The sequence below is a fragment of the Gobio gobio genome (genome assembly GCF_949357685.1).
Source record: "Gobio gobio genome assembly, chromosome: 20".
Classification (NCBI taxonomy): Eukaryota; Metazoa; Chordata; class Actinopteri; order Cypriniformes; family Gobionidae; genus Gobio; species Gobio gobio.
In genome coordinates this window covers 20,973,581-20,997,090 of record NC_137113.1, presented here as the reverse complement: position 1 = coordinate 20,997,090, position 23,510 = coordinate 20,973,581, and the positions used below count along the sequence as shown (strand labels likewise).

Genomic DNA, 23,510 nt, shown 5'->3' with positions numbered 1-23,510 from the left:
GCCAAGTTGAGCTGGTAGTTTTTAGCTGATTCATTACCTAGACAGGGGTTTTCAAACTGGGGTCCGGGAAGGTTCTAAGGGTTCCCCAGAAAATTTCAGAGAGTAAAAAGTCAAAGCAAAAAATGGATAAAGTCTACCAAACATTCTAACTGTTTAATTTCTTGATGTTTGTCCTTTCTTACTTTCCATTATATTTGCTTTATATCTTTCTAGTGAGTTTTTTTTATAGTCCCCTTTATCTTGCTCACTGGGAAGGCAGCCTAAGCCTATACGTAAGCTGATTACATACATTTATTGTGAAAGTTGCTTTTACAAATAATTTTTAATCGAAAATGTTCTTCATGTTTATACATCCAACAAGCCAATTCAAGTTAGGAAACAATAGGCTATGTTGTATTTAATGTCACATTAAAAGCTACTATTTATCTAACAGTTTAAATGTTTTTTTTTAGTAGCCTACATAAAAATATATAGATGGATTTTAGGAAGGGGTCCCTCATAAAAGGTTCATCATATTTGGGTCCTTGCCATCATAAAGTTTGAAAACCCCTGACCTACAGGCTATCACCTCCAGCCAATGACCAACATCAAAACCATATAAAAACAGAATACAATGCGTATAGGCTACTTCAAATGTGTGCTATATAGACTTAGCAACCAGTAGCCTATGATTCTGATGTTAGCTTTTAATAATATGATGGTTCGTGATCATAATCCATCAGAACTGTTGAAAACATTAGTTCTGGACTGGTGATGACGTGACACAGAAATCGTCGTATTAAAATACACTGTTTTGATCACCGTGATCTTTTAAAAGGTTTCCATACAAGACTTGGGGCAAATGTTCGTGAAGTCGGCCCCTCCTCTGCTGCCCCCTCTCTCGGAAAAAAAAACCCAGTTTTGCCACAAATTTACTCTATATTTGGTGTTGGTCTGATGTCTATGCTGGAGCGTAAGGAAGAGGAGGAGGGCACAGACCGCACAAACCGCCGGTGTACCAGGAGAGAAGAGCGATAAACGCCTATGTCAACTGATTCGTTACCCGAGATGGAGAAAACTTCATCCAAACTCTTCAGCTTGTGGATTTATTTTGTGATTGTATTCCTAATTGATGCTGGACTAGGTACGTCCTGTCTTTTCAGTTTTCTGTAAACGTAGCCTACAGCTTGTGTCCTATAATCCTATAACGACATCTCTTGTCTGCCTACTGATAAAGCCTACTTTATTTTGTTATGTATTATTATGTCTGAACTTATAATGTGATTCAAGACAGAGGATTAATGTTTAATTGTGAACACTTTCTTGTTTCAGTTATACCAGATCAGGTCTGATAAAAGTCTATAAGTGTATGTGAACTTTATGAACTTTTGTGTTTTTTGAAATCAAATGTTTTGTCTGATAGGCTACATGCTGGTAAGGCTGACCGTTTAATTCCCCTACAAATGGACTGGAGCAAATGAATCTGATCATATGTTAATGATTAGACATGTTTTTGTTTCTATAAACCTGCAGGCTGCAAGTTTAAATGCAGCTTAAATCCAGTTGAGCATTTTTCTTTCTCACCCAGGCTCCAACATCTGTACTTCTCGAGGAGCCAGCACATGTCAGCAGTGCCTGGCAGTACATCCTACCTGTGCCTGGTGCTTTCAAGAGGTGTGGTGCTCTACATGAATTTATGACTGAGCTGAAACATGTTTACTTTAGATTTTGCCAATGCTCAGATCATGACTCAAATAAATAGGCTTACTTTAAAGACTGCTTCATCTCAGGTCAAGGAATTGTTTTGTCTTGATAAAACACATTTTCTCAACTTTGCATCAATTACAACAATGAATTGTTTCTCAAGACTATAGTTTTACTATCATCATTACTATCCTCCACATGGTTTTCAGAGTAGCAAATGACAAATGCAACTGAAGTAACGATAGATCTTTTCTTCCATATTGTGATGTTACATTATCTGAAAAGCTAAAAATCTATGGTGGGGATTTGGTTCTATCAATTGGTTGTTGGTATGGAGTCAGATCTGAATGTGAGCTTATCTATCACCAAAGAGAAGTCTGCTGTTTCAAGGGAATAGTTTTGACATTCGATTAATTCGAACAAAATTTTAAACGTTAAACACGTTTGAATTGTTCACAATAAGATTAATAACAGGCTTTTAGCAAATAGATTTCGCAAAAATCATTACATGCCAACTTAAAGAGGATGTCCTATGGAAACAGTGCAAAATGTTTTCAATGACAAATGTTAATTATCAAGAGGAAAAAGGAAGAGGTAGCAAGTCTCCCTTTGGATTTCTCTGTTGTTATTGTAAGTCATTTTCAAAACGTATTTTCTCATAAAAGTGTGAGTCATGTATTATATCTTTTTGATATACAGGAAATAAAATGACACCTGTTTCCTTGACTGCAAAGGACAATCCACTAACTTGTAAATGTCTTGATACAAAAAAATTGGCCTGACTTAGGGGTTAGTTCAGCTACTCACCCACATGTTGTTCCAAACCTGTATGAGTTTCTTTCTTCTGTTGAACACAAAATAATATATTTTTGGTCCCCCATTTTTTCCCCTACTATGGAAGTCAGTGGGTCTGGTTACCAACATTGAACTATCCCTTTAAGTGCCCTGTACCAGTATAACTGTACCAAATGCTTATCAGGACTTTGGACAAGATGTGCCTGGCTCTTCCCGATGTGACCTGAAGAAGAACCTCATCGAGGCAGGATGCAGGAGAGGAGCTCTGGAGTATCCCGTCAGCAAAATGCATGTGACAGAGAACAAGGATCTCAGTGACAAGGCCTCAGGATCCACCACCGACGTCACCCAGATACAACCTCAGACTATGCATATCTCTTTGAGACCTGGTGAGTTCATCAACCCAAAAACGTGTGACCGCAAATTACATGTTCCTCCATTAGACCAAATTGTTACTCTGGCGTTTCACAGATGATTCCCAGGTCTTCACGTTGAAAGTCCGGCAGGTTGAGGACTACCCTGTGGACTTGTATTATCTGATGGACCTGTCCTACTCCATGAATGACGACTTGTCTCAGTTGCGACGGCTGGGGCGAGGCCTGGCTGAAGAGATGAGTAAAACCACCAGTAATCTGCGCATGGGCTTTGGGGCTTTCGTGGATAAACCTGTGTCCCCGTACATGTACATCTCCCCTGAAGAGGCTGTGTTAAATCCCTGTTACTCGTGAGTGATGACATATACTTACATGCTGAACATAAACATTACAGATGATGGGTGTTTATTATAAACTTGTAAATGGGCGGTGTGCTTGTTAGCTGACCAAATATGATATTACACACTGCTATTATGGTTGAAGTGTCTCCATTTGCCGAGTTACAGTACATGCAAAATGAGTATTACACTGTAAGCTGTTTTCTAAAGCTTGAATGTGCCAGCAAAGGTGGATGACCAACACTTCCCATCGGTTTGACATGGTTACAGTTACCAGTATTAGTTTCTATATTTCAACTTCCTGATGTTCTCATGTTCATTTATGGTCTTTAAATGTCTCTATTATATATGCTAGAATCCCGTACAAATGCCAGCCTCAGTTTGGCTACAGACACGTTCTGTCTCTGACGGAGGAGGTGGGGAGGTTTACAGAGGAAGTGAAGAAACAGAAGGTGTCTAGGAACAGGGACGCCCCAGAGGGAGGCTTTGACGCCATCATACAGGCAGCCGTGTGCCAGGTTGAACTAGCTAAACAAGCAAAAATGAAAATACTTTACAACAAGTGGCACCTTTATAAGTATTTATGGCCGACTGTCATTTTGACCTCTCTTTTGACCATTTTTGTCTTTCTCCCAGGAGAAAATTGGTTGGAGACCAGGTGCATCTCACTTACTGGTTTTCACTACAGATGCCAAGACACACGTGGCACTGGATGGGCGCTTGGCGGGAATTGTGCGACCCAATGATGGCCAGTGCCATGTGGGAACAGATAACATCTACAATATGTCTACAACTATGGTAGTGATATTCTGCTGATCGTTTTAAGTACTTTTCCACACAAACATGACAAAGTTCAGGTGGAACATATAGACAAAACATTCATTTTAATGGAATATTTAGTATTAGACACACTATAAGGTGTGTACAGCATATGTTCTTTATTTATGAATGGTAACATTTTTTCAGGACTATCCATCACTCGCATTAATCACAGAGAAAATGTCAGAGAACAATATAAATCTCATCTTTGCTGTGACTAGCCACGTGGAATCACTTTATAAGGTAAGAAGGTTATTAAATGTTACCGTAAATTAAAATGGTAAATGTCTGATAAGGACACTTTCGAAGATTTCTCCTCTTTCCTTTGTAGAACTACAGTGAGCTGATCCCTGGCACTGCAGTGGGAACGCTGTCTGAGGATTCTCATAACGTCATCCAGCTGATCCAGGATGCATACGCTGTAATGTACTTTTTTACATTTATCAAAATACATTTCTGGGACAGTTCACTGTTGGCAAGATTGGCTTTTAATAAAACTCGACTGTCTATGCAGTAGAAGGTTTTTTGAAATCGGTGCTGCGTGACTAGAGAAAACAGGGCTGTGCCGTTTCCTTTTGCCAAAACTTCAACATCCATAATGCACTTTTGATTTTTGGCTCCAGCCCTCTATCGATCGGACTGTACATGGGCAGGAAAACAAAAATACAAAAGTTGAATCTGTAGTTTTAACAAAAGTCTTGGAGCTGTCAAATACACAGGGATAAAAACTGGATGCAGAACACATTGTTCAGTCAATATTAATGTTGTTTACCACATAAATAATGTGATTTTTGTTTTACAAATGAGTTAAAATTATGTCCTGTGGTGATCCACATTATGCCACACATATGCTATCAATTAAGTTAAACTTGGGTTGAACCTGGAACATTCCTTCAAAAGTCTTTACTCCATTTACATCGTCTGTGGTCACTGATCTATTGTTTGCTGTTGTGTTTGTGTAACAGAAACTGCGCTCTAAGGTTGAGCTGGAGCTCTTGAATGTCCCGGAAGAACTCAGTCTGACATTTAATGCCACATGTCTCAATGGAGAGGTCATCCCTGGGCTAAGATCCTGCTCTGGCCTCAAAAGAGGAGATACCGTTAGTATCCTCTTCTCTTTTTCTCTCTTTCTGTCCATCTCTCTAATTATCTCCATTCATCTCACTCGATTCTTATGTTGTTTCTTTATTCTCCCTATAAAATTCCGGGAAGTTGCTTAAAGGGTTAGTTCACCCAAAAATGAAAATTCTGTCACTCACCCTCATGTCGTTCGACACCCATAAGACCTCCGTTCATATTCGGAACACAAATGAAGATATTTTAGTTGAAAGCTGATGGCTGAGAAAGGCTTCAGACAGGCCTCCATTGGCATTCAGTACATTAATCCTCACAAGACCCATGAAAGGCACTTAAAACGTCGTTACAAAGTCCATCTCACCACAGTGGCTCTACAATAATTTTACGATGCGACGACAATAGTTTTTGTGCGCAAAAAAAAATCAAAATAACACCTTTATCCAGCTTGTTATTGTCTTCCGTGTGTGCCTCCACGACGCATGCGCGAGAATATGACGTGGCGCCAGCGTTCGGGAATCCATGAAATGCACACTTAAGCCCCATTTTGAGAACTACGCCGAGACCTAAAGCACGATTAATGTAGAATTCAACAGCTTAGACACGCGCGTCTTCCTCTGCTTGTAAACAAATCCCTTCTGGCTCATGTGTCCGAGCGCCGGATCTGCGTCATATTCTCGCGCATGCGCCGTGGAGGCACACACGGAAGACAATAACAAGCTGGATAAAGGTGTTATTTTGATTTTTTTTTGCGCACAAAAACTATTGTCGTCGCATTGTAAAATTATTGTAGAGCCACTGTGGTGAGATGGACTTTGTAACAACGTTTTAAGTGCCTTTTATGGGTCTTGGGAGGATTAATGTACTGAATGCCAATGGAGGCCTATCTGAAGCCTTTCTCAGCCATCAGCTTTCAACAAAAATATCTTCATTTGTGTTCCGAATATGAACGGAGGTCTTACGGGTGTCGAACGACATGAGGGTGAGTAATTAATGACAGAATTTTCATTTTTGGGTGAACTAACCCTTTAACTAAACCACTTACTCCAAAACTCCCCTTTGGTCAATTCGGTTACTTCCTTAGATCCACTCTGATGGTTTGACATATTCCACAAGAGGAGGAGCACAGGAAATATCTTTTCTAATGTGCAATCATCTGCCTTCCTTGATAAATGAGTTGAATAAAATTGTGTGGTTTCACTCCCTTCCTTGTAAATTGTTAACTGTAAAAACTCACACACATACATGACAAGTGGGTGTAACTGTGCCATTACTCATTTTGCTGAATGTGTCTAGGCATCAGACTTGCCTTTTTCCAGTTTTCTGACATCGTACTGCTCTGACTCACACCAGCCAGCCTTCATTTCAGACTGTCTGTCATTCCAACACAGTCACTGTCAACAATGGAAGGATAAGACTCATATATGTCATGTACATGATGGCTAAACATCCCCACAAGAATATTAAATGATTATTATATTATATTATATTATTATATTATATTATATTATATTATATTATATTATATTATATTATATTATATTATATTATATTATATTATATTATATTATATTATATTATATTATATTTATTATATTATATTATATTATATTATATTATATTATATTATATTATATTATATTATATTTATTATATTATATTAATTATATTATATTATATTATATTATATTATATTTTCCTACAAAAAATTGTCTTCAAATGGCAGAGAAGTATTGAATTGACATTATTATACAATATATTTTAATTAATTGTAATTATAATATTTAATTAACAAGTATTTTTATACTAAATAAAGTTTGTCTTATTTAAATATCTTTGAATATACACTATCATTTAAAGAGGGGGGGGGGGGTCTAATGCTATTTCATGCATTCTGACTTATTTACACTGTTAAAGAGTTGGATTCTCATTTTAAACATGGCGAAAATTTCAAAACATTTTCGAATATGGCCCTTTATGAAGTCATAAAGGGCGGAATTCCTTGTATGTGCACTTCTCCAGGACATGCGCGTGCACACATCAACCAGAACTAGAACAAGAGCGTCAACAACGAGCTTTGTTTGGGTTACGGGAGCCGTTGGCAGTGCTGTCATTTTGTTTTTAGACCACAAAATCAACAACGGGTCTCATTCACTAAGCATGTGTACGTATAAAATTTGTGCGTGAAATGTGCGTACAACAATTTTAAGAACAAATTACAATTTACCAAAGATTTCGTAATATTTTTCTAAATTTACGAAAAAATATAGGAACAACTGAAACCACAAAAAGACCTTACTCTGTATGGCTTTATAATCGTGTTAAGGAGTTATATTTCATCCTAACATGACAACAATTACTTTGAAGTATATTGTATTATATAATCTATATATTAAATTTCATCTTTAAATACATTCGATCATATAAAGTTAAAGAGTAAGAAAATTGCATTATATCTTCAGTTGCAAGGTTTCTCTGAATAACGCAGATATATGCGAATGTACACTCTAAAAAATGCTGGGTTAAAAATAACCCAAGTTGGGTTGAAAATGGACTAACCCAGCAAATGGGTTGTTTTAACTCAGCATTTGGGTTGTTTTAACCCAGCGGTTGGGTTAAATGTTTGCTTAAAACAAACCCAATTGCTGGGTTAAAACAACCCAATCGCTGGGTTAGTCCATTTTCAACCCAACTTGGGTAATTTTAACCCAGCATTTTTTAGAGTGTACAGCTGGCTAATGAGAGCTCTGTAATCTGGGTCTTTATAAAATGTGTTTATTTTGAGAATCGGTGAGAATGGCACCCTTGGCATTGCTTGAGGATCCGGGCGAGAGCGCGTCTGTGAACAGCGGCAAGTTTGACGAGAGTGGCGAAAGGCTATAAGGAAAGCGTGTGTGGAAAGCCCTTATGGTTTGGGTGTGTTTTATGCAAATTGGATGTGCTTCGTAGTTCGTACATATACAAAAGAATCCACAGAATTATTAGGGAATGAGACCCAGTGTCACTAAAGAAGTGTGTTTCTGGTTGAGGGAAAGGTAACCTTGTTCAGCTTTCCAAATAACCCAACGTTAAGGAAACCGTGGATGCTGGTCGTTTTCCCAGAGCAGCAGCTGAATTTGTTAGTGTGTTTGTTTGTTCCCGGTCATGAGTCGAAAACGCAGGCAGTGAGTGAATCTGCATCAAATGTCTGTTTTGTCGGCAATCAGCACACGGATAATCCAAAGTTATCCAGGGAGTGTGTGTATGCTCGAGATTCTTTAGCTCTGCCCACTGCATGCCTTCACGAGTTCGGCTATTTTCGGAAAGAATTGGTTCAGCGTATCTGTCTTTTATAAATATGATAAAACTAAAGACTCTTCGGAGATATGAAGCATGCAATTCTACTCTATACTCAAGAGTAACATGAGACTGGCTGTGTTATGTGTGTATGTTATGCCCCCTTTAAAGGTTTAGGGTAATTTTTCAAAAACAGTAGTATTCTGAAATATGTCATATTTAATATTTACATTTAAAAAATATTAAATACGTTTTTTTTTTATTTAATTCATTAAATACATTAATGAAAAAATCTTACTTACCCCAAACTTTTGAACGATAGTGTGAGCTTAGCACTCTCCAACAGTCCAAATTTATAATAATATTTTATGTTTTTGAACACTGGTGCTCTGTAACAACTCCGCATTCCCGCAATATCATCTTTCCAGGTGTCCTTTAGCGTAGAAGCTCGGGCCAGGGGCTGTCCCAAGGAGAAGCGCAAGATCTTTACCATCAAACCAGTGGGCTTCAAAGACACCTTGCAGATCACAGTCAACTTTGAGTGTGAGTGTAAATGCCAAGCTAAGGCAGAGCCCGACAGTCCCGTCTGTCATCACGGCAATGGCACCTATGAGTGTGGAATATGCCTGTGTAACCCGGGACGATTGGGTCCCAGGTGTGAGTGTGCAGAAGGGGACTACAGCCCCACCGAGCAGGATGCCTGCACCGGGCCGGACAAAGTGATCTGCAGCGGCCGCGGAGACTGCGTGTGCGGCCAATGCGTGTGTCACAATAATGATTTCGGCAAAGTGTGGGGAAAGAGGTGTGAGTGTGACGATTTCAGCTGCCTGCGGTACAAAGGAGAGCTCTGCTCAGGTAAGACAAGATTTGGGGCTAGGGGAAGCTAGATATACTTTGTTGACTCTAGTAGATTTTTATTATTAGACTGTTGGTTTATAAAATTATGTGACATTATGGAGTACCACAAGGCTCAATACTAGGACCGTTGCTTTTCACCCTGTACACACTTACATGCTGTACATAGTTTTCTCTGTTATGCTGATAATACTCAGCGCTATATTTCTTCAGGCCTGATGAAACATACCCATTCACAAAAATAACGGCATAGTTGATATAAAAAATTGGATAACAGTAAAAAAAACACGGTTTTAATAATTATAAATGCAAATTATAAAAAATGCAATGGCATTTGCAAACAAATTATTCTAGGCCTTTTTTAGGATTAGACACTGAAAACTGTTCTGAATGATGTTGCATCTTTATTCCTCTGCCAACCACTCTGATTACACAATGAGTCAGTTCTTTTTAGTGAATCAAAACCATACAGTGCAACCAATGCAGTTTTATTCCCAGTTGAATAATTCTTATGAGTCAGTTCTTTTTAGTGAATAAAAAGCATACAGTACAACCAATGTGGTCCAATTTCCGAACAAATTACTCTTATGAGTTGGTTTGTTTTAGTGAATCAAAACTGTACAATGCAACAAGTGTAGTCTGATTCCCCAACAAACGATTTTTATGAACTGTTCTTTTTAGTGAATCAAACACAATTTTTTAAAACTGTTACCTGTGTGTTGTTGTTAAGGTTTGCAGTTACAATCTTTTTGTTCATATAACATTTTATTTTTAAAAATATTTTTTTGTTTCAGATGTAGTTAATTATATAGACCAATAGACATGTTTTACTAACGTTTGACATACAGAAAGTGTCTGAATAGTTGTTTTAATTTTAAACCCTTTTTACTAAGTAAAAATATTTATTTGTTAACTTTTTAAAAACTATTTTGTTTTACTATTTAACATCTTACAAAGGTCTTTTTGCGCTATCATTTGCTTGAATATTGTGCTGATGTTATCCTTGTTTTAAATAATGCCACCCGGTTTAATATTTTGTTAATTAATGTAATAATACTATTTAGGGCTACTGCATCACAGCCTTGACTAACTCACAACCAGGATATTAGAAAAAAAGGCTCTGTTTTTCACAGCCTGTTATTTTGTACAATAGTCTTTCTTTACGAGTAAGATTCCCTGTTTTCTGCCTCACATCACCTCAAAGGAATTACCTACAATAACACTAAAACGTCTCCTGCCTTAGTCGAAGAACGAGCTCGTCTTATAAATAAACATGCTCCGTGGGACTTGGCAGGCTAAACCATGTGTTGACCTTTTTGAGACGTGTGTTTTTTCTTCAGACGAGGTGCTGATGTTCCACTGGGGCGCGTTTGAGTTGGAATGGCTAAATAGTTGATGTAAAATTACAAAATGCTGTAGCGCACCTCTTCAAGTTGTGTACCTCTTGGAAGGGGGTTGGTTTCTCACTTAAGCAGAACCAGATCTCAGTATTCGTGATTCCAAAAGATTTCAGAGTGTACCATTGAGGTCTTTAACTGAAAAAAAATTCTGTCTCTCTGAATCTACAAGAAGTTTTTTAAAGCCTCAACAGCATATACCCAGAGGCCCAAAGTTATCCAGAAAAATACCTTTCTGCGTTGTCACACACTGATGATGTCATTGAACCAAGAATAGCCCAGTGAGGGAGTAAAGTAGTGTTTGTGCTGATGTGAAGGGTTTGCATTGTTTTTCTGTGGGAAGAATAATTACATGCATTACATTGTTATTTTTTGCATTTGGTTAGCCATTGTTTTATTTCCATTTTGTTTTTAATTTAGCTGCATCATTGTGTTTTCAACCAAAATCCCAGCTTACTCATAAACACTGTTTTGCTAAGGCATTGTAATCTCCTACACAAACATGTGCTCTGCCGCAGATGTGTTTATAATTATAACTGTAAATCACGCATGTAATGGGGCTCAGCATTTGAATGTCAAGAGAAATATAGTATATAATGCTTATCATATTAATTCTGTCACATTCCTGACATTCGCCAGAACCAGATGTCCATTTTTTAGAAATCTGTGTGATTAAAAAAGAAAGATGGATCTGTTTGATAACAGTTAAGCATGATTTCCAGGGGGGAATTTCATCTGTAAACAAACCATGGAAAGCCTCAGCATAATATTTGGTAATGAGTTTTTTTTTTTCAACGAATGTAAGGAATGTACAACTCCTTACATGAGGCACTTCAATAGTTCAAACTAACCTCATTACGTTATGGGATTGAACATTATTCATCCTGTAAAGCTTTCTTGCTAGGGTATAACATACAATGCAGCCATGTGGAATCTTGTCACTTATTCCCATCTATGTGTTGTTTTTCCTTTCATGGCTCATTCCAGGTCATGGAACTTGTTACTGTGGGTTTTGCCAGTGTGATCCAGACTGGAAGGGGGAGAACTGCAATTGTTCTACTCGTACAGACACCTGTATGTCCAGCTTGGGGCTGCTGTGCAGCGGCCGTGGTCAGTGTGTGTGTGGGAGTTGTGAGTGCACTCAGCCTGGAGCCTACGGTTCTACCTGCGACAAATGCCCCACCTGCCCTGACGCCTGCACCCTAAAGAAGTGAGCATAATACTGATATTAAGTATAAAATAACCTGTTCGAAATAGCATACTACTGCTGTCTCAGATGACGACATTTTTGTCCTGTGTTGGCCACCGTAGCCTCTCTATAGCTGTGTCCCAAAGTGAAGGGTGCGCACTTCGAAGGCCGTGCACTTCGAAGGCCAGACCAGGCCACGCCTTAGAAGTGCATGAAGGGCGAACCGAGTGACAGGGTTGCCAGGTCTGCACAACAAAACCCCTCCAATTGCTAATCAAAAGTAACGGAATCACGGCCAAAATGGGCCAGCATATCCCAAAACGCGGGGGGCGCCCAGTACAAATATTGCTAAAGTAAAGACAACTTACACCTGTGGACTATAGGCTACAAACAAAACAAACCACATCAACAGTAAAAGCCTCCTAATTCCAGACTTGGCAACACTGAACCGATCGTCGTTGAATGGGCTGTAGCAGGTGTGTGACAACTGACAGCGGACGTTCGTGAGGAGATTTTAAAAAGAGAAATGGAGCAGAATTTATTTATTTATTTATTTTTCTGCTTTTTATGAGTTTTTTTTTTATTTTGACATGCTTCAAAGCCTGCGATGATGGGAGACCGGACCATAAGCACGTAAATCTGTATATGGTTAAATATTTAATCGTTAAGTTGCAACTAGTGTTTATGTTAAATGTAACTGTTACAATATATTTTAAACATTTATATATTTACGTCCAAGTCTTTATTTAAGTACTTATTTTATTTTTTTATTTTTATTCAACTCACATCATCTCGGATGCAATTGTAGCTATACTTTTTATGACATGCCAGCCGTCGACCGATTCAGCCCCGCAAACCTGCGGACAGTGGAAATATGCGCTCATCCCAGATGAAGATGATGTCCCGCTGGCACAGGCCTACCAGGGTCTCTATTGTGCATTACCATCCCGGTCCAGCTCCACCAGCGTCTCCCGCTCAGCTCAATGAAAGTGTAGAAATGTGTTCTTCTGTTTCAGCTGTTCATTTAAATTTCTGTTGTTTCTGATGTTTATTGTAGGCCTATGAATAGTAAAAAAAAAACTATTAGATAAAAATAGGTAAAAAGTACTTTAAGTAGGCTAATGTAGGCTATAGACCAATTTATTTTCATTTCCACATTTTAATTTACATGAAAAGAAAATATATGCATGGACATATGAATTTCTACAAATTATAACTTGCATTACAAAAATAAACAGAATGTACAAAACAACCACTTCTCTTTTATTTAGCGAAAATTAACAATAGACAGCAATTACATGGTTTAATTTACAAATAACTTGCATAAAATAAAATAATAATAATAATAGAGAAATTGTTCTGTGCATCCCGGCCACGACTTTACATTCAGCCTTTGGAGGAGACTTTCGGTATAATGGACCGTCGTCAGTGAGCGACATTCATTTATTCATTCATTCATATAAAATACTTTATTTTGCAGTGACGTCAGCAGCATTTTGACTTATAGTTTTGAGTGACAGAGGTCGTATTTGATTTAGCCTATTTTTGTCTGTGATATTATGCCTATAAGAAAAAATAAATAAATGATTGCTTGGCCAACATAGCCTTTTACTTCTGTTATCCCCAGTCTCTCTCTCTTTCTGTAGAGGACATTTAAAAGAGAGATTCTGGAAACGAAATCTAAATTTAGCTGGATCGGTCGGGAATAAAATCATTTATAGCGCGTGAGCACGAGTGAATTTGAAGGGAGGGTGCGGTGCTTATAGATCTTATTGCGGGAGCGGGACGAAAAAACAGCCCCGCGCAGATCTAATTTGTATTTAAAGAAAGTGCAGAAATAAGAAAGATAAAAGAAAAAAAGAGCAAAAAAAGGAGAGAATGGACTGATTTCTCTTCTTGAGAGAATGGTTGAGAAATAAATAACAATTTTGCAAGTTAAAATTGGGAAATTATCTTGCCAGGTTGCTCTACCACGAATGCACTAAACGTTTTGTTTACTTCAACTTAAAGACTAATGTCTTTCACTGGGAAATTTAAACCCGCGCTGCAAGAAATCTGATCGAGTGCCGCGGGAAGGCGGACCAGTCAAATCCTGTAATCACCAGTGTGCTATGAATTCTGGGATAGGGTAGGCTGCGAAGTTGTGGTAAGGCTCCTTCTGCTGTGCACTTCCTTTGCCTGAGAAACGGAGGGCGCATTTTGAGTCGCTTTCGACTTGCGGCAGCCTTCGTCGCGCTGCTGTGACGCAATCATACTTCAAATGTGGCCTTCAGAGGTGCAGCTTTCACATTGGGACACCCTTCGTAGTGCCGCTGTGACCATGGGCGTCGGAACCATTGTATGTGGGTGGGACAAGACCCACCCACTTTTTATGATCAATGATATTGGACCCACTCACTTTTATTGTCTCTAACATTGTCTGTTTACCTACCCCTAATCGATAAACACGTATTATTAAACACATATTAGACGCTTTATTTACACTTTTCTAATATTTTCTTAATTTGTATTGAAAATAAATGCCTTTCCGATTTGATATGTGATGGGAAAACGGAGAAGATTGATATCGGCGAAAGCCGGACTCGAACCGCGGGTTGATTTGTGTCAAAACTAGATGCCGTGCGTCTTACCCCTACACTACTGTCACTCTCAATGATGTGGCGATTTACGTAATTTTGTCTTTCTGACCTATACGTTTACCAAGTAAAGCGGTATATTTGTACTTAATGTAATTGGCATCTACTCCAGTAAAACATTTCTGAGGACCCACCCACATTTTTTTTGCTTCCGACGCCCATGGCTGTGACGCAATCGCACTTCAAATGCGGCCTTCAGAGGGTGCAGCCTTCACATTGGGACAGCCTTCATAGTGCGGCTATGACGCAATCGCACTTCAAATGCGGCCTTCACTTTGGGACACAGCTTATGTGCTTCGAAAGGGAGGGGTGAGCGGTGGGCGGTTGCAATTCGTAACCTCACCGCTAGATATCACTAAAATTCACACAGTGCACCTTTAAAAGTAGTAAAATATTAAAATAACAATTTGGATTTCCAATTGGATGGCAGTGATTGAATTAAACATGCTAATATGATGAGGTCATGTGACCACAATGTAGCATACTACTATTTGAAATGTTTATTTTTACATGAAACATTCTGTTTAATATAAAAAAAATGTATAGTATGGAAGTACACAGTTTATACTACACAGTATTCAGTAAGCCAGTGGTTCTCAACCAGGGGCCCTCAAGAAGACTTATTATGACCTAAACACCTAAAAGTCAAGATAGTTATTATTTTAATTGACCCACTTTTTGAAGAAGAAGAACCAGGGTTTCCATGGTCTTGATATATGAGGTAGCCAAATTCTGATATATTTTAAAGGTGTTTTGTAGAACTAAAATTATTAAAGGGGTGATGAATTGAGAAATCAACTTTCCTTTGAGCCTCTGATATATAAAAGTTCATTGTGATATAAGAATAGGTATTTATTTAAGAATATAAGAATGATATTATTGGAGCTGAAAACTTCCTTGTTAGTCAAAGAAAAGCAGTTATTGACACCAGGCCCAGCAAACGCTCGATCTCAGAATATGTCGACCACTGACGTCATAAAATGCAGAAGTGCCGCTTCAAGCCCACCCACCGACTCGTGGAGCTAAACGGGTCGCGCTACCGACCAATAAACATGCCGGTTCCAGCTCACGTGCGGAAGACATTGTGCGTTTGTTGACTTCATTTCACTGCGGAATCGATTATAAACAAGATACAGGTCGAGACTGGATTTGCAGACATATTGAGATTAAAGGGCTCGCAAAGTCCAACGTCCCGGGGCTATGTGTTTTTCAGACGGGCTACCAAAACGTTAGCCCGGCCCGACGACGGACTATCTTAAATAACCTTCCTTTTTTGTGCGCGTGTGTGTGTACTGTTCGCGGTTATATTCACCGATTGGGCCGGCCAAGTAATAAAAAAATAACATTCCAATCAATCGTGGGTGGATGAAATAATTGTGTTTGTTTGATAAAGATATTTTGCGAGTCCTGTGAGCGTTTCCCCAGACGCTTTCAAAACAATTCCCACATGTACTGAGGGGAGCTGAGGCTCATTAAATATGCAAATTTTATCCAATCCTAGCCGTGGGCGTTTACTTCCAAGTCTTCAGTGCCCATAGAAACCGAGCGTTTCTTCAGAGAGCCTCAAAACCAAGGCAGAAAATAGCCTATTACTTACTCGTTATGATGTTTTTGAATGTTAAAACCACGCAAACGTTATAAGTTGACTTCAGACAACAGTATAAAGAAATAAAACAGCCAGTTCATGACCCCTTTAAATTATTAATTTCTATAAAGAATATACATTTTCCTAGTTATGTCAAGCTCTAAAATATTTTATTAGGTACAAATTGTGAGTAAAAAATATTTTTAAAAATCGTTATCCTTAATCCATATCCAGTAAATCAAGAGACAACTGGAAAAGTCATTGGGGCTTTGAATATTTTTGTGGACAAGGGGGTCCTTGAAGTCAAAAAGGTTGAGAGCCAGTGAAACTACAGAACAAACATAGCCAATGAGTTCATAAATTTGTTGTCTTTATTTAAGTAAAATATCTTTTTTTTTCTTCTCTAGGGACTGTGTAGAGTGTAAGCACTTTAAGAGGGGGAAACTCTTCGATGATGACACCTGCACTCGAATCTGCAGAGATGAAATCAGACTGGTGGATGATCTGGGTACCATTATCACATTCATTTTGTAATAGATAACCAAAACATTGGTAATTTAATGAACAACAATAATAATCATGACAGCCATCCAGCTTTCTTGTGTTTTTTTGTAACCCTCTGTTACTCTACAGTGTTCCATGATAAGAATGCAGTAAATTGCACCTATAAGGATGAGGATGACTGTGTGCAAAGGTTTCAGTACTATGAGGACAACAGTGGCAAATCTATCTTGTCTCTGGTCAAAGAGCCAGGTAACAGCATTTTAGTGCTCTCACTTCTGAAAGAAAATCTGCTCATTAGTGTTTTACTGTGTTTCAAATGCCGGTCTCCATCTTTTTACAAAGATGGTTTGAGAAGATGAAAGGAAAGTATATTATTCACAGTATAGTGTTTATTGTATTTTTGGATATTGTAGATTTGAGAATATAGGAGTCTATAGGTGTTCGTGTAAGCGTATGGATGTGTAGGTGTATGTGCAGTGTGTGACGGTTGTAAATTCAGGAGCCCGCAGTGAGAGTCTGCTGCTCTGCTTTAATGGACACATGGAGTGGAACATGGGCTCTATTAGCTGCACACACATCTCCAAAACCCAGGGAGCACCCCACCTTGTAAAAACACACCGCAATAAACAACATCCAAGCTACTGAAGAACCCGCTGACACAGTGTAATTCCTACTGGGACAGGAATGGTTCAGACAGGAAGCAAAGAGACAGACGCAAGACAATATAGAGAAGAGCGCTTACAGATTTTTTGGAAAATTCTTTTGAAAAAGGGCAGTAAAATTTGAAAAGAGTCATTTTAAATTGTAGTAATATTTCACAATATGAATGTATTATAGCATTACTATATTTTTACTGTTTTTAAATTCAATAAATTCAGCCTTAGTGAGCATAAAGGCCCGTTCGCACCAAAAACGATAACTATAAAGATAACTTTAACAATGAATATATTAGCATCCGCACCGGCACACGATAACATTCTGTTTATTATAATAAATAATTTATTTATTATTCTGTTTATTTTTCTTCTGCCGCTTTAAATGCTTGAGCTATATTAAATCAGGTAGATTCTGACTGTCAATTTTTTAGCGTTTATTAGCTTGATACCAACTTTCATTATGGCAAGCTGTTTTATCATTTAATCCTTAAAACGTACTTGTTAATTATAAGCGAGTGCTGCAGTTTTGTCTTTTGCCGCTTTAAATGCTTGAGCTATTTTAAGTCAGGTAGATTCTGACTGTAATTTTTTAGCAATTAACAGCTTGATACCAACCTTCATTATGGCAAGCTGTTTTAACATTTAATCCTTAAAACGTTCTAGTTAATTATAAGTGTGTGCTGCAGTTTTGTCTTTTGCCGCTTTAAATGCTTGAGCTATATTAAGTCAGGTAGATTCTGACTGTGATTTTTTTAGCGTTTATCAGCTTGATACCAACCTTCATTATGGCAAGCTATTTTAACATTTAATCATTAAAACATACTAGTTTATTATAAGCGTGTGCTGCAGTTTTGTCTTTTGCCGCTTTAAATGCTTGAGCTATTTTACGTCAGGTAGATTCTGACTGTCAATTTTTTAGCGTTTATCAGCTTGATTCCAACGTTCATTATGGCAAGCTGTTTTAACATTTAATCCTTAAAATTTATTAGTATCTATTTTCCTGCAACTAGTATTTATTTTTTTATATACTAGTATCTATTTCAATAGGTACTAGTACTTATTCATTAGCTACTAGTGCTTGTTCTTTAGTTACTAATGCTTAATCTTTTGGTACTAGTACCTTTTTAAAAGATATTAGTACTTATTTGTTAGATACTAGTAGCTATTAAATATACACTAGTACTTATTCATTAGATACTAGTACGTATTAAATAGATACTACATTTTAAGGGTCAAATGTTGTCGTGGTGTGGATTCTGCTATTATTTTGTATTTAGAATGATTTTTAGAACTGTATCTTTATTGTTATCCTTATAGTTATATATGTGAACGAGCATTTAGAGTTTTTTTTTTTTTCATTTTATTTATCTTACCAAATCCAAACTTTTGAACAGTATTGTAATTAAAAGTAAACACACTTAGCTCTGAAATTTTGCCTTTATATACAGGTTTTAAAGCATCTCTCACCCACATTTTCTTTTCCTGTGTACTAGACTGCCCCAAAGGCCCTGATATCTTGGTGGTGCTCCTGTCAGTAGCTGGTGCCATATTGTTCTTGGGTCTGGCAGCCCTGCTTATCTGGAAACTGCTTATCACCATCCATGATCGGCGTGAATTTGCGAAGTTCGAGGAGGAGCGGGCGCGTGCCAAGTGGGAAACGGTTAGTGAAGTGTAAAATACACTATGTGCATACTGCAGAACATTTCAGGCAGAAGTGTTCAAAGATCTTAAGATACATAACAAACACATTTACACACCCCTCTGTTTAATGTATAAGGCTCAAATTACTGTGTCTAAGTAGCTTGGTGAACTATAGATGTTGGCAGGATGATTTTACTGTTTCAGTGGCATGCTGTTTTTTCCCTCACAACAAAGGAAACGCCTCCGTACCCTTGGGCAAGTTTGTTTTAAATGATCCAATGCTAATTAGGCTTTCCCGTGAGGTCTCGAGCCACATGTGAACTCTCAAATCCTTTCACGACAGAGTTCCCTACTTAACCTTTTACCCTAAAATATGTGTAATCCCAGCTAACAAATATATGTTCCAAGAACGTTTCGCTAACATTCCCATTAGGATATTGAACCTTTTTATTAAAGTCCCCCTGCATCAATATTTTTATCCCTTAAAACTCATCTTTGATGATCAAGATTGTGTGTGTGTATATATATATATATATATATATATATATATATATATATATATATATATATATATATATATATATATATATATATATATATATATATATATATATATATATATATATATATATATATATATAAATGTTTTTTTCCTGTAAAAATTATTTTGTCTTGCCTTTAAATAGCTTAAATGTAACACCCTTGCTTAATTTAGTATACGTGGATTTATAAATATGTAAATTCCACTCCGGCTCGGACTACCTGATCCACTCGGTCAACTGTTGTAAATACACAGTTTAATTCAGCCATATATGTTTGAAACTGATTCAGAAGAAGATGAGGAAGACATGGTCATCTATAAGTTGATGTATCAGAATCATAATGCTTTTTATGTATCACTCTCGACAACGTCAGACTCATACTGGTAATTAAAATGATTAGTCTTTGGCTGGAATATCAAACAGCTAATAATGTTTTGCTAATGTTACACAAACCATGTTCCCGTTCGCCATCTCAGAGTCAGACAGCCTTTTAAAAATCAGCATCCTTAGAAACACTTTGAACATCATAGAACGTCATCATATACATATTTTACCCAATATATTGCTATGCATCTGATTTTTCCTGTCCCTTCTTAAAGGTGTTCTTATACTCAATGATAGGAAAAGCCCCATCCTGCACGTTGATGGGATTGGTTACATGTTTGGAAACGGGAAGTTTGATATTCAGCAATGGTGCTGACTGATACATTTTCACATGGATTGTCTTAAAGCATATTAAAAACACCATATAGACTTATAAACAACAATAAAAACTTGATTTGCACCGCACCGCACCGCAGGGGGTCTTTATACAATTTTTTTTTTTTTAAATGTAGTTATGTGAACATTAACCCTCGTGCACTGTTCGATTTCTGGTTACACTCGTAAATTGACCCTAATTGGATTCAATACAAATCCCCAAAAATCACACTATGAAAAAACACATACAATCAAGTACAAACAATTCACTTTTAATATCAATACTTTTCACACATTACAAAGAATAAATATCTGAATTTACGATTTTATTTTAACCACTATTTTTAAGATTGGCCCTTAGGACACTTGCCTTTATACATTTAATACAATAATATCTTAGTCTAAACCTAAAGTAATCTTGACCAACTACATAGCATTTTAAAGCTTTCAGACTCTAATTTTCATATTTGGTGACTGATTTTCTAAAGAGATGACAGAGCAGTAGATAAATAGCGATAGATTCGTCATTTGTTATGCGGTGCCAAACTATAGCGCGGACTATGACTCTTTCCATATGTTTTTTTAATATGCATTTTAGAGATTGAATTTAAATCAAATATTAACATTACTGCCCAAACTACTTCTGAATAGGATGTGCACTTCATAGATATTTTGAAAAGTATGAAAATATAACGTTCAGATCACTCAAACTATTATGGAAATCGAAGAATCTACATGTCATATAGTGGAAAACGTTGGTACTGCGCACAAAAACATCTTTTTTTTAGATATCAACCTAAAATTTGGTATAGAATTTGTTCAGATATTTAGCTTTGATTTTCTTGAGGTTTTAGAATTGAACATGTTTTGTAAAATGTATATTTTATATAAAATATAAAAATATATATGTTATATATTTTACATGTTCATAGACTTCTATAACTTATTTTAAACTTTACTTTTACGACTTATACAGTGATGGCCCATTTCAAAACTCTGCTTCATGAGGTTGTTAATCTCAGCAAGACACTGGCACTTCATGACTAGAGTTGAAGAGCTCTGACATACAACAAAGTGTTTTGTATTTTGTGTCTGTACAGTTGCTTTTGAATAGCTGTCCTATATGGGTCAAATTGACCCACAAACAGCAAGAGTGTATAACATTTAACATTTGTGATATATGCACATTTCACAATGTATCAGCATGTTGAAACTTTGCATGCATGTTAATGACCCTAAATGAGAAAAGGTCACACAATTTCAAGAAAAACAATGTAGGTTAGATAGTATTTCAGATAGATTGAAAAAAGAAATTATAGCTCATTTTACCATTTGTGGCATACAAAAAATATTTCTGTATTGAAAAAAATGGTGAAAAGCTATTTTTTTTTAGCTTAATTGGTTAGTAAAAAAAATAAGATAAAATATAACCAAGAAATGTTATTATTTTTGGTCTCTACAATTGCCTTAGAACATTAAAATATGCGGGTCAAATTGACCCGTGAACATCACGAACGTAATTGTACTTTTGTGTGTATGTGTCAAAACACATCAGCGTGTTGAAACATTGCATGTTCATGACCCTAAATGAGAAAAAGTCACAAAATTTAAAGAAAAACAAAACAGGTTCACTGATATTTCTGACAACTTAAAAATCAAAACGGGTCAAATTGACCCGCAAAAAGGTGCAGTGTGTAAATTTTAGCTGCATCTAGTGGTGAGGTTGTGAATTGCAATCGCCCACCGTTCACCCCTCCTTTTCGAAGCACAGAGAAGTTACGGTGGCTGAGACAGGACAAAGATGTCGGAGAGAGAGAGAGAGCAGGGAGTAGCTAGCGCTCTGTAGAGCAGTTTGTCCATTTAGGGCTACTGTAGAAACATGGCGCCGCAAAATGGCGACTTCACTGTAAGGGGACCCGCGGTGTATGTATTTAGAAATTGCTCATTCTAAGGTAATAAAAACATAACAGTACATTATGTAAGGTCTTTATACACCACTGAAAACATAGTTATGTGTATTATATTGAATTTCTGTCAATAGATCCTCATAAATACTACACACTGCACCTTTAAGGGAACATTTTATCATTTTGCAAACATTTTATGGGAAAATAGGTTTTTATTGTTTTTAAACATTCTGAAACAAGTGTTAACATTATAAAAATGTTAGACGAACGTCCAACTAAAACATCTAAAAAAAAGTCCCAGGAAGGATGTATAAATACCAACATTTTTAAAGACCAGATAATTCTGAATGAATAGCTTTCAGAGAATCTTGCCAGAAAGTTCTTCAAACATTTCCCTGTTAGCTGGGATATGACTCTTGTTTAAGGAGGGTTTAGGCTAGAAAAGCATACTGGTCAAATGTGGACTGGTATAAATGCATTAATCACTGAATTCATTTTTATTCTTGTAGGGCCACAACCCCCTCTACAAAGGTGCCACATCAACATTCACAAACATCACATATCGAGGCAAGGACTAACCGCAGAGAACAGAGGAAGAACTGGACAGCGTTCATAAATTTATACGGTTTAAAAGTGTTTCCTACAAAGTTGCCTTCGAATTTTCTTTTTTTTTCTTTTACACGAACAGGACAGGGTTGTACATATTTAGTTGTTGTACATATGTAAAGTCAAAAATGGCACCTCTGTGGAAGTCTTTCTGTTTGTCACTGGATGAATTATAAATAATCTTTACATTTGCTTCTTACATGAGTCATGACTATATTTGTCTGTATACTTCCCACTAGCGACACTAGGCAAGACATTTCCTTCCTGTCCCTGATACATCATGTGTGTAGTGGCAGATATGAATGATAAAATGCCTGGGCAAACTTTCCAACTACTGATGGCGTGTGGTAACACTGAAACCCTCATTGTGAACATGAAATATTAGAAATATAAGCTGTTCTCTATTATTATTCTGCATCTACAATATCCTAGAGGTAGCTTTATCACACTGGCCTTTAGTAAACCGTTTCTGGTAGGATTCACAAATCCAAGTGCTGTATAAAAATTAGCATTTACGTTTTTTGTCTCCAGCATTTTTACAAAATATACACCAAAAAAGACACAATGTAATTATTTTTCTGGCAGAATGACCTTAAAAGTAAAAAAGTTAATCACAGCTAACATGCATAAAAGTATAACAGTGCTCTCTATTGGGAAATATTTGGAATTTGTGTTTTTGTGCTGTCAGAAATGTCACATGACATAAGTTATGTGTTAATTAAATAGTTAGACAGAAATTAATAAATGTTTGTGTCAAATGTTTTTTTACACTTAAGTGTAATGTCATTACCAATCCTAATATCTAGTGATGCCACACACTTAAATCTTAATATCAATTAAAAAAAACATAAATTAAACATAATATATGTATCAATGTTTTTTGTTTCATGCTGAGTTTAGTCTGGTTAAAACGTATTATTCATATATTTTTTTT

The 23,510-nt window shown here is 36.9% G+C and overlaps 1 protein-coding gene across 1 annotated transcript; it reads left to right on the top strand.

The window, feature by feature from the left end:
* The first annotated feature begins 817 nt into the window (after window positions 1–817).
* Window positions 818–23,414, top strand: itgb3b (integrin beta 3b). The gene is made up of 15 exons (XM_079801124.1): window positions 818–1,123; window positions 1,568–1,653; window positions 2,663–2,867; window positions 2,950–3,202; window positions 3,546–3,708; window positions 3,827–3,988; window positions 4,157–4,252; window positions 4,341–4,430; window positions 4,975–5,109; window positions 8,788–9,214; window positions 11,599–11,821; window positions 16,429–16,529; window positions 16,655–16,774; window positions 18,675–18,841; window positions 22,480–23,414. Exons 1-15 carry the CDS (start codon window positions 1,024–1,026, stop codon window positions 22,546–22,548), a joined length of 2,397 nt encoding a protein of 798 aa, XP_079657250.1. The 5' UTR covers window positions 818–1,023; the 3' UTR covers window positions 22,549–23,414.
* The last annotated feature ends 96 nt before the right edge of the window (window positions 23,415–23,510 follow it).